The sequence below is a fragment of the Somniosus microcephalus genome, chromosome 17 (genome assembly GCF_052327205.1).
Source record: "Somniosus microcephalus isolate GS21.2 chromosome 17, FLI_Smic_1.0, whole genome shotgun sequence".
Classification (NCBI taxonomy): Eukaryota; Metazoa; Chordata; class Chondrichthyes; order Squaliformes; family Somniosidae; genus Somniosus; species Somniosus microcephalus.
The window spans coordinates 13,757,068-13,781,970 of NC_141003.1; the positions used below are offsets into that span (position 1 = coordinate 13,757,068).

Sequence of the window (24,903 nt, forward strand, 5' to 3'; positions counted from 1 at the left end):
GCAGTTGGACATGTTTCACATGTTCCACCATCTGTTTTACAATCCTCGTATCACCTTTGTAAATCTGTATAGATTAACTCAAAGGGTTAATTAAAATCTCGACCGTCACCTTGAACAACTCACTGATGCTACTGTAAAGCCTGCTGTCCTGACAACTGAGAGATAAAGGGTTGAGCTTGTCTCTACCTCGGGTATGCAGTCCTCGTGGGTTACCACTCTCACAATGTCATCCAAGGGCAGCAGGGAGTTGCATTTGATTTCAGTATACACATTCTTGCCCTCCGTACAGGCTGCCAGCAGCTCGACCAGCGTGATGTGGTAATTCAGGGCACCATTTTCATCGCAGCGGTCTTGTTCCGATGACATCATTTGTAAAAGGAGCGGGAAGGACGCCCGATCATTGTAAAACACCAGCACATCCTCTCCCCCGTTAGCCAGCTGCAGGTATCAAGGAAATGCCAATAATTACCTAAAGCTAATGTAAAATATGATATTCCGGCAAGAGTAGACAATTTAATTGAGAACAATCAAATGTATCGCCAAAGGGAATTGACCGCTTGTTTTAAACATGAGCACCCCCTAGTGAGAAGGAGCAGGCATCGATTCCTAGTGATGTCATTTCGGCAATCAACCAATCAACCGATGCCGTTGTTCATACGCCGATATACCTGACACCACACTACACAAATCTATCACGGAACGAAAGACATGTATTTATGGAGCACATCTTGTCTCTGAGGTATCATTAAGTGTAATTTGTGTGAAGTGCTTCAAGCAGGCGGCCTTAGCTGCGCACAGCAAGATCCCACAAACAGCAACGGGATGAACGACCAGTTGATCTGATTTTTTTTTTTTTAGGTAGTGCTGGTTAAGGGAGAATGCCGGCCAAGGACACCCTCTCCTTCATCGAATGGGGCCAAAGGGATCTTGTTCGTCCACCTGAACTGGTGCATGTCTCATCTTAAAAACATCACCTCCAACAATACAACTCTCTGTCCGTACGGCACTGAAGTGTCAGTCGACATAACGTACGTCTATCATGAATGAGTGGGTTGTGCAATGTGGCACGTGGCTGGGTAAGGGCAAAACAATGGAAGCGGCGAGAGAAAAACGGTAAATCTCAAGTAGTTGACGGACAGGGTTTGTGAAAGTTGTGGTCTTCTTAATTTTGGTGTCGACAATGCTTCAGCGTGTCTATGTGAATTTAAATACTGATAACTTCTGAACTGAAATGTGACCGTCAATTAACCAAATAGCTAGCGTCTGCTGCACTCATTCCCAAAGTCTGGATGAGAGTCCAAAAGTAATTTGAGGCTATTTGAGAAGGATATGTAAAACTTCTGGTTTTACTTCATCTCATTACTACGACAAGTTTTCTCCCAATTTCTTGAACTGTGTATTTTTTTTTTACCTCAGTCATGACCATATCTTGGCACTTCTTCACATACTTCCCATCTGCTTTTACGATAGTTTGTAAGAACTTAAGGTACAACACATGTCGACCGTGCGTCTCTATGCAGTGCACAAAGTGCTGGACCACCCTCTCGCTGATCTCGTTGCAGAGATGGTAGTTGCTGAGAAAAATGTGTCGCATGGTTTCCACTTCCAAGAGCTGCAAAAAATAAATGGAGCGCAACTATCAACGTCCGGGTCAAAGGTGATCCCATAATTCACAGGCGAACTGCGGTACGCTCGCTCACAATGTTCATGATCCGACTAAAAACAAAAAAACTGAAGCGAAAAGAATTGAGCAAATTGAGGCCTCCAACAGTCCAAATTGTTTCTACGATATTCTCAACGAGTGGATTTTCCAGTGACCCAATGGCTATTGCGGAGAAGGGAGTTAGGCCTAGAAATTCAGTTGTTAGCGCCAGCCGCTAGCGCCTTAGGAGGAGGAGAAGTGGGGCGCTAAGTGGCTAGCGCCCGGGCGCGGCGCGATCTGCGCCTCTCGCGAACTTCACTCAAGATTTAGCGGCGGCGCAAAACCGCAGCGCCCGCTCAGCTGCGCGCGCAGATCCTGGCATCATTTCATGGTGCAACGCCCTTGGTGCGCCCCGAACTGGAACTTCAGTGGCGCCGCCCTTCTGTGCACCTGGCGCCCCCAGCGACTGGTAGAGGGGAACGGTTCCCAGTCGCTGTGGGGGGCGCTATTTAAAGGGGACTTCTCCTGCATTATTAGTGGCAGACATTTTGTGCCAATCCTTCTGTGTGAGAGACGGATATTTGGAGAGAGACAAAGGCAGAGAGCTTTCGGCTTTGACTCAGCGCTTGCACCCTAGCCTTCTCCTTTGTCCTGGGCGTTGAACTGTTGAAGCAGCTATGGTCAGGGTTGTAGTGTGCAGGGCGTGGTAGCAAACCAAATCGACCCTCCCCCTTTAAGAGCTGACCGGCGCCAGCGTGTCTGCCTTCAATCAGCAACTCGCCGCACCTGCACTGCGCCCGCCCTTGGTGGTAGCGCCTCGGCTCGCCGGCTTAGCGCCTTATGATAGTCGTGCACCATCTGCTTTAGTGCAGCAGCAACCTCTTGGGGCGATGCAACTCAATTTCGGCGAAGGTGGCGCAAAGTTGCGCCGGTCGCTAAATTTAGCGAACGCCCGGCTGTAGCACCACGTTTGGACGTGGCGATACTGAATTTCTAGGCCTTAAAGTTGGTTAACACTGGGGGTAATTGTCGACCTTTATCATTTGGGTGGCATTCAATGAAAATTAGGCGGGTTCTATAATGGACGGGTGACATGCTCGGCCGGTTTACAGCCCAAACCGTGAAGGATGAAAATTACTCCCCCCCCCCCCCGCCACCCGCCTCAGAATGATGGCTGCTCATAGAATAACTTCTTCCACACAACATTAATGTCTCAGAATAGCTCACAATACACGCTTGTCAGCGCACGAGGAGGCGGAAAGGGTTTATCCCACCTTCGTGCAGCAGGAACCATAAGCTAATGCCAGGTTAAAAATAAATCCTACAAATTGCAACTCTGGCCATCACCAAGTGGAATGGGAACCATGGCAGCTCCCAGGCTATGGACGTCCCTACGTATTCTGGGGGTGAAAGGGAAATCAAACACCATAATCACCATGACTACGCTCAACAGCCAAGCTCTTTTCAATTTTCGATTATGCCCACGCAAAGGTCACATACATACATCATATGAAAAACACTGATGTTGAACACAGTTTATTCTATTGATGAAGAAAAGCATGTAAAGCACTCGTAGGTCGAAACAATAGGATAGATAAGTGGTCAAAAGAAAAGGGGGAAAAAGAATGACAGATAGAAAGAAAAAGGAAGAGAAAGAGAGAGACAGAAAGAAAGGAAGAGAGAAAAGAGAAAAAGAGAGAAAGAAAGCGAGATAAAGGAAAGAGAAAGAGAGAGTGAGAGAAAGAGAGCGAGAGAGAGGGGAAAGAAGGAAAGAAAGAATTTGCACCTCTCCGCCTCTCTTTCCTCTGTTAAGTCGCTCCTTAAAACCTACCTCTTTGATCAAGCTTTTGGTCACCTGCCCTAATTTATCCTTATGTGACTCGGTGTCAAATTTGTTGTCTTGTAACACTCCTGTACAGCGCCTTGGGACGTTTTACTACATTAAAGGCGCTATATAAATACAAGTTATTGTTGTTGTTGCATTTATATAGCACCATTCGCAGCCTCAGGAAGACCCAAGGTGTTTCACATCCAAGAAAATACTTTTGGAGTACACTGTTGTAATGTAGGAAATGTCGCAGCCAATTTGCGCACAGCAAGATTCCACAAACAGCAATGAGATAAATGACCAGATAATCTGTCTAAGTGATGCTCAGTGAGAGAAGAATATTGGCCAGGACACTGGGGAGAACTCCCCTGCTCTTCTTCGCTATAGTGGGCGGCCACGGGATCTTTTACGTTCACCTGAGAGAGCAGGTTTAGCGTCTCATCCGAAAGACGGCACCTCCGACGGTGCAGCACTCCCTCAGTGATACACGCTGCGTTTGACTTTTAAAATGTACTGACTTTTACAGCAACTGGTAAAAGACCAGTCAGATGCATAAGTCACACAAGACATAGAAACAAGCTAAAGCTGCAACTCGTACACAAACGTTACAGCAATGGTGATAAAAGGCAATGCAGGGAACATTAGAATATCATGTTCTGTCTAGCCACCACGGCAGCACACCAAGATTACATGCTTTCAAAACCAGGGTACTCACACCAGGAGTAAGGAACAAGTTGAGATGTTTATGGAGGAGGATCTGATTCTGTGGATTTCCCGCACAGAAATTCTGCACAAAGCCATGGGCCAAGTTCATAATTTCGTTCATTTTAGCGTCTGTCTGCAGTCAAACGGGGAAATATAAAATAAAATTAGCACTGACAGTATCCAGAACAAGGCCATTTTGTTTTCTTGTGGAAAACTTATTTGGCATATTCAAATTCGGTGCGCGTCACGGTTGCGGAGTTCAAACACAAAGGTTACCTTTTCGTATGGGATTTGCAGAAGGTCCAGCACCGCTGTGTGAGCTCCCATATTCTTCAACAGACGCTGCTGCTGACTCCTGCTCCGCCTCATGCTCTGCACGCACAGCTTACTCAGTCGCATCAAGATCTGAAAAGGAAGCGGTCAGTGCATGAGTGGCCGAAACAGAGCTAAACCTAAAGGGCCCACTTCAGTCCAGTTTGCTGAAACTCCGAAAGACAGACATGGCAATTGCATCACATCGTATCAGGAAGTCTATGAAAGGCTTTTCATTCTAAAGTCTTATAAGAATGACTCCTCGCTTGCGCACCTTAGTTACTCAGATAGGCTTGAAGAGCTGACTCTGTTTCCTTGAGAGCAGTGTAGGCTTAGAGCTGACCTGATGGAGGTCTATCAAATAATGAAAGGGCTGGATGGCGTGCCTATTGGTAGATTATCCCAGTTTAGCAGATTGGGGAGGACCAGGGGACACGGGTTTAAACTAATGTCAGAGTAGGAATAGACTGGATGTTGGGCGGTTCTCCTTTCCCCAGAGAGTAGGGAGCCTCTGGGATGCGTCGCCGGCTGGTGCAGTGGGTGCTGACTCTCTGCCTTCAAGAGGGAGCTGGACCGGTTCCTGACTGGGGCAGAGATCGCATCATAGAGAAGGTCAGTGGGTTAACAGTTAACGTGTATGGTCAGTGTGATCTCTTGGGCTGGTTTCAATTGCCTGAGGAGGTCGGAGAGGAATTTCCCAGAGTTTTTCCCCCTTATTGGCCCTGGGTACTTTCACCCCCTTATTGGCCCTGGGTATTTTCACCCCTTATTGGCCCTGGGTATTTTCACCCCCTTATTGGCCCTGGGTATTTTCTCCCCCTTATTGGCCTTGGGTATTTTCACCCCCTTATTGGCCCTGGGTATTTTCACCCCTTATTGGCCCTGGGTATTTTCACCCCTTATTGGCCCTGGGTATTTTCACCCCCTTATTGGCCCTGGGTATTTTCTCCCCCTTATTGGCCCTGGGTATTTTCTCCCCCTTACTGGCCCTGGGTATTTTCTCTGCTTTTTTGCCTCTCGCAGGAAATTACAAGGCTGTGGGGGGAGGGGAAGAAAGTGTCTAGTCACAATACTCTGGGCATCATCATGAGTGTGGGGCAGGCTTGATGGACCAGCTGGTCTTTTCCGTATGTTATTGGACTGCACAAGAAATAGGTTGCGGAAAAGACAGTTTAACCCTTTGTGGGACTGATTCAATCTTTATTGTTTTCTATGTATTTGTACCACCTGTAACTTGCTGCATCTTACTGAGTTCTATGTCTTCCCTTGTAGATAAATGTATTAGGTTTAGTCTGAATATAATGGTCTAAGCCTGGTGTTCCCTGCCTTTAGAGAGGATGTGGTGGGCATCCCACATAATTGCTGGTGCATAGAAACATAGAAGATAGGAGCAGGAGTAGGCCATTCGGCCCCTCGAACCTGCTCCGCCATTCAATGAGATCATGGCTGATCATCCAAATTCAGTACCTTGTCCCTGCCTTCTCTCCATATCCCTTGATCCCTTTAGCCTTAAGAAATATATCCAACTCCTTCTTGAATATATTAATGAATTGGCCTCTACTGCCTTCTTTGGTAGGGAATTCCACAGGTTCACCACTCTCTGGGTGAAGAAATTCCTCCTCATCTCTGTCTTAAATGGCTTACCCCTTATCCTTAGACTGTGACCCCTGGTTCTGGACTCCCCGACCATCGGGAACATCCTTCCAGCATCTAGTCTGTCTAGTCCTGTTAGAATTTTATAAGTTTCGATGAGATCCCCTCTCATTCTTCTAAACTCCAGTGAGTACAAGCCCAATCGACCCAATCTCTCCTTGTACATAATTCCTGCCATCCCAGGTATCAGCCTGGTGAATCTTTGCTGCACTCCTTCCATGGCAAGAACATCCTTCCTCAGATAAGGCGACCAAAACTGCACACAATACTCAAGGTGTGGTCTCACCAAGGCCCTGTACAACTGCAGCAAGACATCCTTGTTCCTGTACTCAAACCCTCTCGCTACGAAGGCCAACACACCATGCCTTCTTAACCGCCTGCTGCACCTGCATGCTTACCTTCAGCGACTGGTGCACAAGGACACCCAGGTCTCGTTGCACTTCCCCTTCTCCCAATCTATTGCCATTCAGATAATAATCTGCCTTCCTGTTTTTGCCACCAAAGTGGATAACCTCGCATTTATCCACGTTATATTGCATCTGCCATACTTCTGCCCAATCTGTCCAAATCATACTGGAGTTTCTCGGCATCCTCCTCACAGCACACACGCCCACCCAGCTTTGTGTCGTCTGCAAACTTGGAGATATTACATTACACGCAATAAGGTTTTGGTTCAAGGAATACACAATCTGCTTCTGGAAACTGCCACTCTGTGCGCAGCGCAAAACAAAAGTCGAGAGAAAGACCGAACCGGTGCCATTAAACACAAACCGGAACGTGCAATGATCAAACAAAATGGGACCTGTGCTACAGGGAGTTATCAAGTCACACAGCTACCAAGATTTACGCACCTCTTTCACAATCTTGTAGTTGTTGCTGCTGTTACTGTCTATTTGTGGTTTTTTGTTACCATCTTGTACAGGGCTTAGAATTCCTGGATCCTTCAAGGAAAAATAAATAAAAGCCAGCCAGAGTCAAGATTATTGCACCAGGAAAAGAATAGCTGCTACATTTATTTCTTAATCAAGGCCAAAACATTAATTTGGCACCTCAACTCAGGGAGCTGAAGGGATGCCAAGCGCATGAGGAGATAACAAGGAACTGGGGAGATGGCGGTCACCGGGGAGATGGCGGTCACCGGGGAGATGGCGGTCACCGGGGAGATGGCGGTCACCGGGGAGATGGCGATCACCGGGGAGATGGCGCTCACCGGGGAGATGGCGCTCACCGGAGAGATGGCGATCACCGGAGAGATGGCGATCACCGGGGAGGTGGCGATCATCGGGGAGATGGCGATCACCGGGGTGAAGGCGATCACCGGGGAGATGGTGATCACCGGGGAGATGGCGATCACCGGGGAGATGGTGATCACTGGGGAGATGGTGGTCACCGGGGAGATGGTGATCACCGGAGAGATGGTGATCACCGGGGAGATGGTGATCACCGGAGAGATGGTGATCACTGGAGAGATGGTGATCAGCCGGGGAGATGGCGATCACTGGGGAGATGGCGATCACCCGGGAGATGGCGGTCACCGGGGAGATGGTGATCACCGGGGAGATGGCGATCACCGGGGAGATGGCGATCACCCGGGGAGATGGTGATCGCCGGGGAGATGGCGATCGCTGGGGAGATGGCGATCACCCGGAGAGATGCCGATCACCCAGGAGATGGCGATCACTGGGGAGATGGCGATCACCCGGGGAGATGGTGATCGCCGGGGAGATGGCGATCGCTGGGGAGATGGCGATCACCCGGAGAGATGCCGATCACCCAGGAGATGGCGATCACTGGGGAGATGGCGATCACCTGGGGAGATGGCAGTCATTGGGGAGATGGCGCTCACCGGGGAGATGGCGCTCACCGGGGAGATGGCGCTCACCGGGGAGATGGCGATCACCAGGAGATGGCGATCACCAGGAGATGGCGATCACCGGGGAGATGGTGATCACTGGAGAGATGGTGATCACCGGAGAGATGGCGATCACCGGGGTGAAGGCGATCACCGGGGAGATGGTGATCACCGGGGAGATGGTGATCACTGGGGAGATGGTGATCACCGGGGAGATGGTGATCACGGTCACCGGGGAGATGGCGATCACTGGGGAGATGGTGATCACTGGAGAGATGGTGATCAGCCGGGGAGATGGCGATCACTGGGGAGATGGCGATCACCGGGGAGATGGTGATCACCGGGGAGATGGCGATCACCGGGGAGATGGCGATCACCCGGGGAGATGGCGATCGCTGGGGAGATGGCGATCGCTGGGGAGATGGCGATCACCCGGAGAGATGCCGATCACCCAGGAGATGGCGATCACTGGGGAGATGGCGATCACCTGGGGAGATGGCAGTCATTGGTGAGATGGCGCTCACCGGGGAGATGGCGCTCACTGGGGAGATGGCGCTCACCGGGGAGATGGCGATCACCAGGAGATGGCGATCACCGGGGAGATGGCGATCACCCGGGGAGATGCCGATCACCCGGGAGATGGCGGTCACCGGGGAGATGCCGACCACCTGGGCATCGATAAAGTGAGGAAATGCCAAGCACCTGTGAGGTATTTCCCCAGAACAGGTTTGTGTATTTGGAGGGGATGCACAACAAGGTGCACATTTCAGCCCAGTGAGTGTCACCTGCACGCAGCCAATGCTGAACGTTGTGGCCAAGAGTTTCCGCTGTGGGTGCAATCGGCGATCCCGGCGTAAACTGCGGCCAAAAATTGTACCTGTTTTGAAAAGTGTTTTCTGATCTCAAGTTTCCACTCAAACTTATTTGCATATCACCGAATGCAAAATCTGCCATGAACCAGCGCAATTGGGTTGTAAAACGTAATATTTTTTTAAAGTATTCCTTGATGTATTTAAGAGTGGTAACCTGGTGCAGTTTGATTAATACAGCTGGAAATGGGTTTATCACAAGAAACAAGCATTTTAACCTCAGTGTCACTCCTCCCCGTGAGTAACCTGATTTTAAATGAATGAAAATAACTTTAAAAAAAATATACAGAACCATTTTCTAGTTATATTGGGGTACAGTAGTCAGTTTCTTTGTAAATTAAAAAAAAAATTAAATTCAACAGCTTTTAAAACGTGCCCATTAGTGTCCTTGCGACCAAAAGATCCAGCTTAATTTCTGGAGCCTCCTCGAAGGCCCGCAAACGAACGCAATTAGTGGAAACTCCCAATGGTGATTAATTCACACGGTGCATGGCCAGTTTTGTGGGTGGGGCCAGCTTCCAGCGCACTGTTTTTTTAAACCCGCGCAAAAGATCACGGAAACTCGAGTTGCGCTGAACGCAATTTGCGCTTAAAATTCCGCCATCTTTCGCGCTGGTTTGGCCAATTTCCAGCAAACTGCGCTGAAAGGAAGAGTGCAATCGAGCGGAAACTCCAGGCCTGTATCTTTAACAAACCTCAACCTTCACATCATCTGTCCCTTCTGCTTGGGTCTCACTGCTGCCGTAGCTTCCTTTCTTCTCCACCCACAGCTCCGATTTTTCTACCGTTAATCGTAACAAGTCCAGGTCAGCTTTGATTTGCTTGTAGTTGTCCACATCCTGAGAAGAAACCAGTAACTGGACCTGAAACATATTTTAAAAAAAGGTCTTAAATACTGTTTAAAGGTTTTATTTAATCATAAGAACATAAGAAATAAGAGCAGGAGTAGGCCATATGACCCCTCGAGCCTGCTCCGCCAGTCAATAAGATCATAGCTGAACTTCGACCTCAACTCCACTTTCCCGCCCGATCTCCATATTCCTTGATTCCCTTAGAGTCCAAAAATCTATCGATCTCAGCCTTGAATATACTCAACGATTCAGCATTCAGCCCTTTGGGGTAGAGAATTCCAAAGATTCACAACCCTCAGTGAAGAAATTCCTCCTCATCTTAGTCTTAAATGATCGACCCCTTATCCTGAGATTATGCCCCCCTAGTTCTAGACTCTCCAGCCAGGGGAAACAGCCTCTCAGCATCTACCCTGTCAATCCCCCTCAGCATGTTGCATGTTTCAATGAGATCACCTCTCATTCTTCTAAACTCCAGAGAGTATCGGCCCATTCTACACAATCTCTCTTCATTGGACAACACTCTCACCCCAGGAATCAATCTAGTGAACCTTCATGCACTGCCTCTCAAGGCAAGTATATGCCTCCTTAGATAAGGAATCACCGCTCTTTTGTACATTATTCAAAAGAATGAAAAGGGAACTGGATATATACTTGAAAAGGAAAAGTTTGCAGAGCTATTGACGGTTCCAACACTCTCCTGGCCGACCTGCCATATTCCACCCTCCATAGACTTGAGCCCATCCAAATCTCTGCTGCCCGTATCCTAACTCGCACCAAGTCCCGTTCACTCCCTCAGCCATGAACTCTGATGTACATTGGCTCCCGGTCCAGCAACACCTCAAATTTAAAATTCTTATTCACATGTTCAAATCCCTCCTCGTCGTTGTCCCTCCCTATCTCTGTTGCCTCCTCCAGCCCTACAACCCTTCGAGAGCTTTGCATTCCTCCAATCTTGGCCTCTTGTGTATCCCATACTTCCTTCGCCCACCATTGGTGGCCGTGCCTTCAGCCGCCCAGGCCCTAAACTCTGGAATTCCCTCCCAAAACCTCAGCCTCTCCACCTCGCTCTCCTCCTTTAAAACTCAGTTTAAAACCTATTTTTTTGATCAAGCTTTTAGTCACCTGTCCTAATATCTCCTTATTTAGCTTGGTGTCAATTTTTTCTGATAACGCTCCTGTGAAGCGCCGTGGGACATTTTGCTATTTGAAAGACGCTATATAAATGCAAGTTGTTGTTGAAAGAACAAGGGAGTGGGACTTTGGACAGCTCTTTCAAAGAGGCACTATGGGCCGAATGGCCTACTTCTGTGTGGTAAGATTCTATGAATGAAACAGTTGAAAGGAAGTGCGTGCAGAAGTAAGACTTTTAATTAGAGATGTTTGCTCCATTCCCCGTGCACTTTGCCATGGCCAGCTGGTTGCCTGCCCTCACGGCTCTGTGGGGTGCTCCGCTTCCCACCCCTGGCACCATGGACCTCGGTCACCTGGCCCTTCCCCCACCCCACCACCTTCCTTCGGATTGAGCTTTAAATCACAAGGAACAAAGTGTTGTTACCAAATAAGTAATGGATGCATTATTCTTATACTGTACCTTGATGGTAACTAGGTACAAACATTCTAAATGCCTTTTTGTTTGGTTTATCATTTCAGAGTTCACTTAACCAGAAGGAAAGAACGAAGGAGGGAGGAAGGAAGGAAGGAAGGATTGAGGGGCTGAATGGCCCACTCCTGTTCCAGTGACCGTAAAGAAGAAAATGGAAGGAATAGAAGAAAGAGAAAGAAAGAAAAAAGAAAAAGGAAAGAAGGAAGGAAGGACGAGTAGTCACTGTTGTAATGTAGGAAACGCGGCAGCCAATTTGCGCACAGCAAACAGCAATGTGATAATGACCAGATAATCTGTTTAATGATGTTGGTTGAAGGATAAATATTGGCCAGGACACCAGGCAGAACGCCCCTGCTCTTCTTCGAAATAGTGCCGTGGGATCTTTTACGTCCATCTGAGAGAACAGGCGGGGCCTCGGTTTAATGTCTCAGCTGAAAGACGGCACCTCCATCGGTGCAGCACTCCCTCAGTACCGCACTGGAGAGTCAGCCTGGATTATGTGCTGAAGTCTCTGGAGTGGGACTTGAACCCACGACTGTCTGACTCAGGGGTGAAAATGCTACCATTGAACCAAGGTTGAAACATGAACACAAAAGATAAAAAGTCCAGGATATACTATTTAAGAATTTGTACACGAGGAGTGCATGTTGGGAATTTAGACATGGAGGCCAGCGCGTTTCGCAGGGTTTGACCTCTGAACCCGGCGATGCGCCCCAATGCGCGAAATCCCACACCAAAATTCACAAAAGAAAGAAGGAAGGCTCGAGGGGCTGAATGGCCTACTCCTGTTCCTAGGAACGAAAGGAAGGAAAAGAAGGAAGGAAAAAAGGAAGGAAAGAAGAAAAGAAAGAAGAACAGAAAGAGGAAGAATGAAGGAAGAGAACTAGATGCCAAGAGAACTGCAACAATGCTGTGATGAGGAATTATTACCTGTTTAAACGCCTGAAGGAGCTCTGCCCTTTGGCTGAAGTGCTTGAAGAGCAGCTGTAAGGCACCGGACACCAGCGGGGGATAGTCGTGCATTATCAGGTGTATGAGGACTCGCAGAAATGTCCTTCCTCCTTCATCGTCCAGTTCTACTGGGTTTCTTTCTTGGCTGCAGAAGAAAAGCATTAAATGGCTGCCACTTACAATTCAATATGAAAAAGAAAGAACTTGCATTTATATAGCATCTGGGACATCCCAAAGTGCTTCACAGCCAATTAAATACTTATTTTTTTGAATTGTAGCCACTGTTGTAATGTAGGAAACGCGGCAGCCAATTTGCACACAGCAAGATCCAACAAAGGATAAATATAGGCCAGGATAGAGCGGGGGAATGGGACTGACTGAATTGCTCTATAGAAACTCAATGGACTGAATGACCTCCTTCTGTGCCGTAATGACTATGACTCTATGACACTATGGGGAGCTCCCCTGCTCTTTTTCGAAATAGTGCCTTTTGCATTCACCTGGGAGAGCAGGCGGGGACTCGGTTTAACATCTTATCCAAAAAAACGGCACCTCCGACAGTGCAGCTCTGCCTCAGTGTACTGCACTGCAGCCTGGGTTATGTGTTCGAGTCTCTTGAGTGGGACTGGAACCCACAACCATCTGCCCCAGAGGCGAGAGAGCTACCACAGAGCCAAGGATGACATCTGCTTTAAAAAAGAATTCAGTGCGACGTGTTGGTGCAGGAAGTTTAAGCACCGGCACAGTTTCAGTCCCCACACAGCTGAGTGCCTTTTCTCAGCTGTGTCACTGTGAGGAGGTCATGGTTTACGAGCATTCAAAGGGCCCAAACAGTCACGCTTATAGAAGCAGTTGGAAATAATGGAAATTGTGTCAAAATTCCACTCAATATTTGTCAACAGCTATCAGCGCTCCCGTGGCATTGCTCGTAGTGAGTCAGCGGGTACAGCGTGACGGGGAATGTGTGACAGGAAGTAGGTGCGACGCTGGCAGGAAATGACTTCCAATATATTATAGATAAGGAGCTGCCCACAGTTGGGACTTGGAACAGCAGTGTTTTTATTTGACGAGCGATACCAAGCTTTCCTTGGAGGTACAGCCAGTAAACATGGCAATTTGTTTTTATGAATTTTCAATTCATTGACTACAGTGGCCACTAAACACTGGGGCAGATTTTGACTTTGTGCGATCGTGTAAAGCAGGTGAGAGCGTCGGCAGCCCATGTTACATCTCTCCCGTTGAAGTCAACGGAAATAAAAATGTAAAATGGGCTACCGACCCGCTGTCACCCGCTTTAGACTATCGCGCAAAGTCAAAACCTACCCCAATCACATTTTGGCCATAAAATGTGGAAAAAACTGTTTGAAAGTGGTTCATACCTTCCTGCAAACATTGTCTCTGCCTGTTCGCCAATGGCCTCAAGGTCTGGTACTGTACAAAACAAAAATGTCAATTTAGAGGCTCACACATTAAATATCACAGTTGTGCTAAAATTGGATTTGTCGAACTCCAACACCCGTCACCTACTCCTTAGGGTATCAAGGATATCTATGGAACCAGAAGTCAACATGGGGTCAACTTGACTTTGGGCGCGAGTGTAAAACGGGCGATATTCAATCAGCCGCCCATTACACATCTCTTCCGATTGAACTCCGTGGAAATGAAACTGGGGAGAGATGTCTAACGGGCAGCTGATCCGATATCACCTGGTTTATACTAAAACGTTTAAACTGCCCCCAACTTCTTCACCTGTGACAGAGAGCACTGAACATCTTATGATGGGCATCTCTACATTCTAACCCTTTGGGCTTTTACACACAAAACTTGGAAGTTAACTGTGCCATTTAAAAGGATTTCCACCCTCATTTTTTCTTGTATTAAAGTGTACACACAGACAGATACACACACGGATATCACAATCTCTATTGTGAAATAAAAAAGCAAAATTGTTTATAAATTCTTTAGCTTGAAGAACGTTTAATGGTGATCTATCTGGTACAGTATTTATTTTTTTCTAATTTTAAATACAGTAGCCCACACAAACCCAAAGGTACAAATACTGCAGGGTTTTATAAAACTTTCTGAACAGTCTCAAGCTCTCAGTTTTTGCCTCAAACTGGCAAAACATCAGCTCAGAAAGGACACACCCTGTGCAGCCTTAAGTCATGGCTCAATCACCAGGTTATATACATTTGTAAGCTGAGTGCTGTCTCAACAGCTTCAGGACACCGTGAGCCACAGGGATGCTCCGGGTTCAACTGGTCCACTCTACTGAGCTTTAAACTCAACTGTACTGCGGCGAGTGTCTCACCTCCTGACTCCCCAAAGCCTTTCCACCCGCTACAAGGCACAAGTAAGGAGTGTGATGGAATACTCTCCACTTGCCTGGATGAGTGCAGCTCCAACCACACTCAAGAAGCTCGGGACCATATAGGATGAAGCAGCCCGCTTGATTGGCACCCCATCCACCATCATAAACAATCACTCCCTCCACCATCGGCGCACCGTGGCTGCAGTGTGTACCATCTACAAGATGCACTGCAGCAACTCGCCAAGGCTTCTTCGGCAGCACCTCCCAAACCCGCGACCTCTACCACCTAGAAGGACAAGGGCAGCAGGCGCATGGGAACACCATCACCTCCAAGTTCCCCTCCAAGTCACACACCATCCTGACTTGGAAATATAGAAACATAGAAGATAGGAGCAGGAGTAGGCCATTCGGCCCCTCGAGCCTGTTCCGCCATTTAATGAGATCATGGCTGATCATCCAAATTCAGTACCCTGTCCCTGCTTTCTCCGCATATCCCTTGATCCCTTTAGCCTTAAGAAAGATATCTAACTCCTTCTTGAATATATTTAATAAATTGGCCTCAACTGCCTTGTGTGGCAGAGAATTCCACAGGTTCACCACTCTCTGGGTGAACTTGGAAATATATCGCCGATCCTTCATTGTCACTGGGTCAAAATCTTGGAACTTCCTCCCTCACAGCACTGTGGGAGCACCTTCACCACACGGACTGCTGCGGTTCAAGAAGGCGGCTCACCACCACCTTCTGAGGACAACTAGGGACGGACAAAAGCCTTGCCAAAGATGCCCACATCGCAATAATGAATTAAAATAATAATGCTGGTGAGGGGACAGCAGGGTGCCCGCAAAAGGAGGAGAGGGGAAGAGAGAAAGGAGGAGAGGGGAAGAGAGAAAGGAGGAGAGAGGAAGAGAGAAAGGAGGAAAGGGGAAGAGAAAGGAAGGGCCATTGTCACTTATCCCCGACAGTCAGCTGAAGAATGACGGTGATGAAGGTTTCGGAGCAGATGATCCACTCTAACGAAGCACTGGGTCCGTGGCCCAGTGAGCCCGATGTCAGAAGAGAGATCTCACACCATCATTAGAAAACAGCCCATAATACATACATCGTGAACATATTGTATACAAAACAGCGAGCATGCTTTGCACAATATAAACCACTCATACGGCAGCACACTGCTATTTGTGGGATTCTAAGCTAGGTCGTAAGCACCGAATCACCAGTCCCAACATGCCTTCTCTGTTGTTTTGAGGAAACCAAACTGATCGGTGCACTGCTCAAGCTTCGGAATTGCCAAGGATAAGACAACGGGCCAACAGTTTGCTGGGATTTCTCCTCTATCATGACTACATTTTGAGGAGCAGCTTGGGGCCACTCCAAATACGGCCACACCTTGACTAGGGAAAGGAAGCAAGTTTCTAAACACAGGACAGCGAGCGCACCACTCACCGGCTGCTTCTGTCGGCGAACCCGTTACGGGGTTAACGGAATTGCTCTCACCAAATTCTCTCTTGTAGATCGAGAGCATGTAGGAAATGCGATAGTCCAGTCGGACACTGAGGATGAACTGCAAAGTAAAGCCCCTTTTTACAATCCCAGGCAGTGTAGATCAGCATGGCAGTGAAACAGTAACCACAGCACAACCTTAGATCAGTAACAGAGTTTGGATCAAACATCTTCAGGTGCACTTTTAAACAGCAAATTAATTAGTTTGTAAAATTGTTGCTTCTAAAGGTAATCATTTGCCATTAAAACCAGATTGTCTAAAGGAGTTCATTAGGGAAAACGTATGTGGAGACCAAATCTAGGGGCCATAAATATAAGATGGTCACTAATAAATCCAATAGGGAATTCAGGAGAAACCTCTTTACCCAGAGAGTGGTGAGAATGTGGAACTCGCTACCACAGGGAGTGGTTGAGGCGAATAGTATAGATGCATTAAGCGGAAGCTACACAAGTACATGAGGGAGAAAGGAATACAGGAAACTTTGTGTTGTCCGGAGGCTAAGTGTCCGGCAAGCTTGCGCCACCGGCAAAAATCAGGAGCCGTTTTGTTCGTTTTTTTTTCTTCTCGTGGCTTTTTTTTCCAACAGTCGGGCTCTGGAAAGTCTCTCTGAAGCTGTTGCTAAGCTACAGAGATGCTCCCAAGGTACGGGCTGACTGTTTAGAAGCTGTTGCTAAGCAACAGTGTTTGTTGTCAGATATGGAGATGAAAATCTCCGTATGTTTCAACATTAGCGCTGGAGTGTCCGGCAGTTTTGAGGGAACGGCAACAGCTCGGTCCCGTCGCTGCCGGATAGCACAAAGTTTCCTGTAGAATGATATGCTGATGGAGTAGGGGTGGGAGGAGGCTCGTGTGGAGCATAAACATCAGCATGGACCAGTTGGGCCGAATGGCCGGTTTCTGTGCTGTGGACTCTATGTCATTCTATGATATAACGTGGATAAATGTGAAGTTATCCACTTCGGTTGGAAAAATAGAAAGGTAGAGTATTATTTAAATGGTGATAGACTGGGAAATGCTGATGTACAAAGGGACCTGAGTGTTCTTGTACACCAGTCACTGAAAGCAAACATGCAGGTGCAGCAAGCAGTTAGGAAGGCAAATGGTATGTTGGCCTTCATTGCAAGAGGATTTGAGTACAGGAGCAAGGACGTCTTACTACAGTTGTACAGGGCCTTGGTAAGACCACACCTGGAGTACTGTGTGCAGTTTTGGTCTCCTTACCTAAGAAAGGATATACTTGCCATAGAGGGAGTGCAGCGAAGGTTCACCAGACTGATTCCTGGGATGGCAGGACTGTCGTATGAGGAGAGATTGGGTCGACTAGACCTGTATTCACTAGAGTTTAGAAGAATGAGAGAGGATCTCATTGAAACGTATAAAATTCTGACAGGGCTAGACAGACTGGATGCAGGGAGGATGTTTCCCCTGGCTGGGGGGGGGCTCTAGAACGAGGGGTCACAGTCTCAGGATACGAGGTAGAACATTTAGGACTGAGATGAGGAGAAATGTCTTCACTCAGAGGGCGGTGAACCTGTGGAATTCTCTACCACAGAAGGCTGTGGAGGCCAAGTCACTGAAGATATTTAAGAAGGAGATAGATAGATTTCTAGACACAAAAGGCATCAAGGTGTATGGGGAGAGAGCGGGAATATGGTATTGAGATAGAGGATCAGCCATGATCATATTGAATGGTGGATCAGACTCGAAGGGCCGAATGGCCTACTCCTGCTCCTATGTTTCTATGATATAACATAAAAACAACCAATTATAAATCTGCCTAATGTGGAAGTTTTCCTACTATTTAAAATTGAATCACTGCCCAACAACAACATCTTGTATTTCTATAGAAGCTTTCATGTAGTAAGACGTCCCAAGATGCTTCACAGGAGCGTTATTAGACAAAATTTGACAGCGAGCCACAGAAGGAGATGTTGGGACAGGTGGCCAAAAGCTTGGACAAAGAGGTAGGTTTTAAGGAGCATCTTAAAGGAGAAGAGGGAGGTAGCGAGGAGGAGAGGTTTAGGGAGGGAATTCCCGAGCTTAGGGCCTAGGTAGCTGAAGGCACGGCCGCCAATGGTGGAGCGATTAAAATAGGGGATGCACAAGAGGCCAGAATTGGAGGAGCGCAGAGATCTCGGAGGGTTGCAGGGCTGGAGGAAGTTACAGAGATAGGGTGGGGCGAGGCCATGGGGGGATCTGAACGCGAGGATGAGAATTTTAAAATCGAAACATTGCCGGACCGGGAGCCAATGTAGATCAGCGAGCACAGTGGTGATTGGCGAACGGGACTTGGTGCGAGTTACGATACTGGCAGCAAGTTCAGGGAATTTTAAACATGGCAGTCAAAGGTCTACAAAGAAATGTCCGCCACCTCACAAATCCACAGGCTATATAAAGAGACATTTGTTTTTACCACATTCAAAATCAATTAAATCTACCGTCGATACCGCACTTTAGATGTTACTGAATATACGAACAAAACATACATAAGAACATAAGACGTAGGAACAGGAGTGGGTCATTTGGCCCCTCGAGCCTGCTCCGCCATTCAATAAGATCATGGCTGATCTGATCTTGGCCTCAACTCCACTTCCCTGCCCGATCCCCATAACCCTCGACTCCCTTACTGTTCAAATATCTGTCTATCTCCACCTTAAATATACTCAATGACTCCGCCTCCACAGCTCCCTGGGGAAGAGAATTCCACAGATTCACGACCCTCAGAGAAATAAATTCTTCCTCATTTCCGTTTTAAATGGATGACCCCTTATTCTGAAACTATGCCCCCTAGTTCTAGATTTCCCCACGAGGGGAAACATCCTCTCTGCATCTACCCTGTCAATCCCCCTCAGGATCTTATATGTTTCAATAAGATCCCCTCTCATTCTTCTAAACTCCAATGAGTATCGGCCCAACCTGCTCAACCTTTCGTCATAAGACAATTCACTGATGCAAATACTTGCTGGGGCGGGGGGGGGGGGGGGGGAGGTGGGTGGCAGAGGAGTCCAAAACTCGGGGCTATAAATACAAGATAGTCACCAATAAATCCAATAGGGAATTCAGGAGAAACTTCTTTACTCCGAGAGTGGTGAGAATGTGGAACTCGCTACCACAGGGAGTGGTTGAAGCGAATAGTATAAATACATTTACGGGGAAGTTAGATAAACACAGAACGGAACAGAATGGTATGCTGAGAGGGTGAGATGAAGTAGGGTGGGACGAGGCTAATGTGGAGCAGAAACATCAGCATAGACCGGTTGGGCCGAATGGCCTGTTTCTGTCCTGTAAATTCTATGTAATTCTATGCAAGTACTCCTGAGTTACTTCATTTCCCTGATTGGCTGCACAAATCTCTTTTTCAACAGCTTACATCAAGTTTCCTCTATTTATAGAATTTGGTAAATCCAATTTGTGCAAGAATTCGATGTGCCGCTCCATTATCATGCCCACACGATGCGAGTGCCCGGTACAGGTGACCACTCTCCTAGGTGCTCATTATCAATCAGCACTTTTAAGGTGGGCTGATTAAAATTTAATGCCTGCAGCAAATTCAAATCTGTCACAAGCACACCTGCAGTATCTCGATTATTTTCAGCTTGGTGTCCATGACGGTCACGTCTTCATTCTCCAGGGTCTGCTTCCCGGGTACGCTGCGGATATGGCTGTCGTGACTCTCCAGCAGGACCCCAGGTAAGAGAGACCCTCGGCTAAGAACCATCTGAGTCATCATCTCCCCCACTCCGTGAATTGTCCTGATCACGTTGTTGCCTGAAAGACGACAAAGATGGGTGACATGCTAGCGGCTTTGCTGGAACTGATGCAATTCTGCCCTTCCTTTTGCTCTTTATTTAGAAATGGAAAACAAATGCAATTAGCCCAGCGTAATGATGCTGTAATACAGACCACACGCTGGGGTAGAGGAGCAGGAGAGTCCAGTGCGTGGGGGTTGGGGGGAAGGGGTCACGGACTATTGTAATTGTGGGGTAGATTCTCCTACTCTTGCACTTGGGGCTAGTGAATCACCTGGGCACAGCGACTGGAGAAAAATCAGGCAAAGAAAGCGAGAACTTGCATTTCTATAGCGCCTCAGCACGTCTCCAAGTGCTTCCGAGCCAATGAAGTACTTTTTGAAGTGTAGCCACTGTTGTAATGTGGGAAACATGGCAGCCAATATGTGCACAGCAAGCTCCCACAAACAGCAACGTGATAATGACCAGGTAATCTATTTTTTAATGATGTTGGTTGAGGGATAAATATTGGCCCAGGACACCGGGGAGAAGTCCCCCCCCTGCACTTCTTCGAAATAGTGTCATGGGATCTTTTACGTCCACCTGAGAGAGCAGAGGGGGCCCAATTATCCCATATTTGCCTGTGCCCAGTCAATCCAATAGCTCCAGGTGAAGGAGCAGGACAATCTACCAACCTAGCCCATGCCTCTTGACACTCTGGCCCCAATACATGCTTGCGATGGAGTTAGAGAATTTGACTGAACATCGTGAGAGACATAACTCCTGTTGGACCTGAAGCAAGGGGTCTCTAGAATAAAAATTAGATCAGCAATATTTTATACGCAATGTTAAAAAAAGTCTGCCAATCATGCAGAGCTACTGGCAACGCAGTAGTCAAATGGGATTAGGATCAGAACATATGGAGAAACACTGAGTAACTTCACAGCGGCAGTAATCAATGGGAGTAAACAGCACACATGCCAAGGCGGCACCCAATTCTTCCCAATTATGGAAACTATCCAATTTCTGCAGACAGCACAATGAATTTCAGAGGCTAAGATTAATGGAAAAGTTCCACAACAGTGCTTCAAACACAATTTTAATCAGAGCAATGACTAAACTACAGAAATCGAGCTTAATTCTCACGCTCAGCATTGTCCATCAATCCAAATTTTACACAAAAGCAACTTTAATAATTAGCACCAGACACATTCTGAGGTTTGTGTCGACTTTCTGTTAGCAGGTATTGCACAGTGCTGAGCTCAGCAAATACCCTGTCCACTGGGGGAAGCAGTGCCACGGTTGACAGCTTGCTATGAAATTTCTTTAGTAAAAGATACGGAGAGCTGAGAGCTCCGTATAAAGCAACAAACCCTGTTGCTTAGCAACAGGTTCAGAACAATGGCCACAAGTTCCAAGCGTCTCTGTAGCTTAGCAACAGCTGCAGCCACACCCTTGCACAGCAACAGATCGAGGAAGGCGAGTACAATATGAAGTAAAACTTACCTGAACCTACTCCTGAATTTTGCCGGTTAACCGAGATTTCCAGTTATTTAGGTGCCGATAAATCGAAAGTTTCCTGTATTGTGGCGTTTGAGCTTCACCCCCTTCCGTCAGAACACTTACACAGAGCAAGGGGCGTGCTGTAAACTTACCTCCATCTTGAAATTTGTTTAGTCTTTCTAAATACGAGGACGCGGGGTTCTGGACACAGTCCAGGATTGCCAGTAGTGTTCGAGTTAGCCTCAGAAGTTCACTAAAGCTGTAGAACCCAAAGTAGATCAAGTTTCGAGCCAAATTCACCACCTAGAAAAACACCAGAAGGATTTGGTCAGTTAATCCGCCCGGTCTCACTAACATTTACGAAGCAGAATCAACTGAAACTGGACATTTCCAATCCCGAAATATTGGTCCCATCCCACTTCAGTGTAAAAGCTGTAGGTTCATGTTTCCATGTTGTAATTTCTATGTAATCACCAAAAACAAATGGTGTGCCTTCCGCAGAACGTCACTCAGCATTACTCCACTCTCTGTTACGCACCTCAAAAGTGAGCTTGTTCTTTTCCTTGTCTCCGAAAGGAAATGGCTGAGTTACAACATCCTTCAGGTACTCCTCCACAAAGTCCACCGTAAGAGCAAACTTGTTCTTTTTGTCGTCACGTGAGGTGTCAGTGAATGAGTCGTACCTGCCCAAAGATTGGAACGTTTAAAGGAGATGCTTCACCCGACAGAAAACAAACCCCAAATTACACAACTGTCACGCATTAAGACCAATGTAATGCTGCCCCGAAAAGACTCACGTACAAAGCAAATGACTGTCTTAACATCAAGTGCATGTCATGAAAAAGCATTTAGAAAATAATATTTATCATGAAAAATGTTCTGATATTCTATTTCTTTCCTAGAATGAATAAACATGGATGTAAACAATTAAGAATACCCTCTTGTAAATATACATTGAAAAAGTGCACTATATTTCCAATGTACAAGTGAGATTACATAGAATTACATGGAATTGACCACAGAAACAAGCCATTCGGCCCAGCTGGTCTGTGTCGGTGTTTATGCTCCACACGAGCCTCCTCCCACTCTAATTATCTCTGCCCCTGTCTCCTTCTAGTCCCTTCTCCCTCATGTATGCCTCAAGCCTCCCCTTAATTACATCAATGCTCTCTGTTACAACCACTCCATGTGCAGCAAGTTCCACATTCTCATCGCTCTCTGAGTAAAGAAATTCCTTCTAAATTCTTTATTTGATCTGTTAGGGACTATCTTAGATTTATGCCCCCCTTGTTCTGGACTCGCCCACAAGTTTCTACACATCTGCCCTATCAAACCCCTCCGGTATAGTGGAAACTTTCCTCCGCGTAACTTAAGAGCACTCGTGCCTACACACTGCTTTGAAAGCAAGTCTTGGTTGTGGTTCCGCAGTATTGGTATACCGTGATAGTTCCTGGTCATAATCAAATTTAAATAAAAATTAGAAGCGCAATTTATACAAAGTTATTTGCATGTCCTGAAATGTATTATTAATTAGTATATTATTAACTATAATCAGCTAACGTCACTAAAAGAGATTATCTGGTCATTATCACATTGCGGTTTGTAACGTTAACTCTGTTTCTCTCTCCACAGATGCTGCCTGACCTGCTGAGTATTTCCAGCATTTTCTGTTTTTATTGCTGTCTGTGGGAGCTTGCTGTGCACAAATTGGCTGCTGTCTTTCCTACATTACAACAGTGACTACACTTCAAAAGGACCTCATTGGCTGTAAAGCGCTTTGGGACGTCCTGAGGTGGTGAAAGGCGCTACAGAAATGCGAAGTTCTTTCTTTATAACTGTTCCTTCTTTCCACCCTTCCTTCTTTCTTTCCTCCTGAGCTCGTGAAAGACGCTATATGAATGCAAATTCTTTCTTGTTTTTGCTGTTGTGCTGTACGGTTTTTAACAGAGAATTTGATTCATAATGCCATGCCTTTGAATTGAGAGATGCAGATCTAATTGCTTCATGATTTTAATGTGGGCTAAAAATGCTTGCGTTTAAATGAACACATAATATCAAAGCGTGAGGCATACTCGTGAATTGTGATCTGGGTGGAGATTTCTGTCCATAGCCTGGCGTATTTCACCGGAGTGACCGACTCCTGTGGGTCTCGGTCCACGTGCATGTGCAGCATCAGCCGGCAGAAGGAAGCCCGTAGATCGTAAGGGAGGTGCTCGTCTGACATACAGCGAAGGATGAGGTCCACTCCAAGCTGTGTTGAGATCTGATCGATGGCCAGGTATTGACGATCGAGGCACATTCTTGCGAATAGATTCAGCTGGTACCTGTAGGAAGCGGCGGTGAGAGTAAATGCAGGGAAGAGATGGTGATTGAAGTCACTGTCAAATCCCATCTTCCCCCCTCTATGAACTTGAGCTCATCCAAAACTCTGCCGCCCGTGTCCCAACTTGCACCAAGTCCCGTTCACCCATCAGTACTCACTGACCTACATTGGCTTCCGGTCCAGCAATGCCTCAACTTTAAAATTTTCATCCTGGTTTTCAAATCCCTCCAGGGTCTCGCCCCTCCCTATCTCTGTAACCTCCTCCAGCCCCCACAACCCCCCCCGAGATCTCTGGAATTCCCTCCTGAAACCTCTCCACCTCTCTCTCCACCTTAAAAACCTACCTCTTTGACCAAGCTTTTGGTCACCTGTCTTAATGTCTCCTTATGTGGCTCGGTGTCAGTTTTTTTCTGTTCATGCTCCTGTGAAGCATCTTGGGATGTTTTACTGTGTTAAAGGTGCTATATAAATGCAAGTAGTTGTTGTGGTTGACTCTTAATGCCCTTAGGGTAACTAAGGATGGGCAATAATTACTGCCTGGGCGATGTCACTCACATCCCATTCGCAACAAGGTGGATGAATTAATGGCACTAATAGAAGTAAACGGGTATGATGTAATTGCCATTACAGAGACATGGTTGCAGGGTAACCAAAGCTGGGAACTGAATGTTCCAGGGTACTCAACATTTAGGAAGGACAGACAAAAGGAAAAGGAGGTGGCGTAGCACTGTTAATAAGGGATGAGATTGGTACGGTAGAGATATTGGCCTAGAAATTGGGTTCTGGTCTTGCCAGGGCTGTAGCGCCAGAAAGTTTGCGCCAGCGGTAATGCGGCAGCGCCCGACGAAAATTCGGGTGCGCCGGGCCCAGGCGGCGGCGGGCGCTAAAACCCTCCTTTAGCGCCTCAAAACGGGCGTGAACTTGGGTTTCCCGGCGCTAATCCCCCGCTGCGGCACCCGATGCGGTGCGGCAGGCGGGGGAACTGCAGGCCTCCTCCTCCTGTTAAGGAGGAGCTACCTGCAGCCGACAACTGTCCGGCGGATTGACCCGACATCTGAGCCCGGCACCTCGGGGAAGTGCCGGGCTCGCATGAGACACTGATCAGGGCCGCGGGGGGGGAATGCAGGAGTCCGGGAAGGGAGGTGCGGGCAGGCGGCCGCCGGGAACGCGGCCGGCCGCCGCTCCACCTTTATGCGCCGGCGCACACTGGGGGAAGACTCTGTTGCCAGAGTCTTAGTTGCGCCTGCCACGGGCGAGGCGGGCGCAACTG

The 24,903-nt window shown here is 47.4% G+C and overlaps 1 protein-coding gene across 1 annotated transcript in view; it reads right to left on the reverse strand.

Moving 5' to 3' along the window:
• itpr2 (inositol 1,4,5-trisphosphate receptor, type 2) overlaps positions 1–24,903 on the reverse strand; it is a 290,627-nt gene that overhangs the window by 118,246 nt on the left and 147,478 nt on the right. Inside the window, exons 19-31 of the mRNA XM_086009952.1 lie at positions 23,383–23,634; positions 21,849–21,993; positions 21,463–21,613; positions 19,651–19,847; positions 16,022–16,139; positions 13,646–13,697; positions 12,246–12,411; positions 9,557–9,724; positions 6,992–7,081; positions 4,452–4,580; positions 4,186–4,308; positions 1,412–1,612; positions 187–438 (exon numbers count right to left, since the gene is read on the reverse strand). Of these exons, the coding sequence (XP_085866078.1) occupies positions 187–438; positions 1,412–1,612; positions 4,186–4,308; positions 4,452–4,580; positions 6,992–7,081; positions 9,557–9,724; positions 12,246–12,411; positions 13,646–13,697; positions 16,022–16,139; positions 19,651–19,847; positions 21,463–21,613; positions 21,849–21,993; positions 23,383–23,634 (2,044 nt within the window). The remainder of the gene's footprint in view (positions 1–186; positions 439–1,411; positions 1,613–4,185; positions 4,309–4,451; positions 4,581–6,991; positions 7,082–9,556; positions 9,725–12,245; positions 12,412–13,645; positions 13,698–16,021; positions 16,140–19,650; positions 19,848–21,462; positions 21,614–21,848; positions 21,994–23,382; positions 23,635–24,903) is intronic.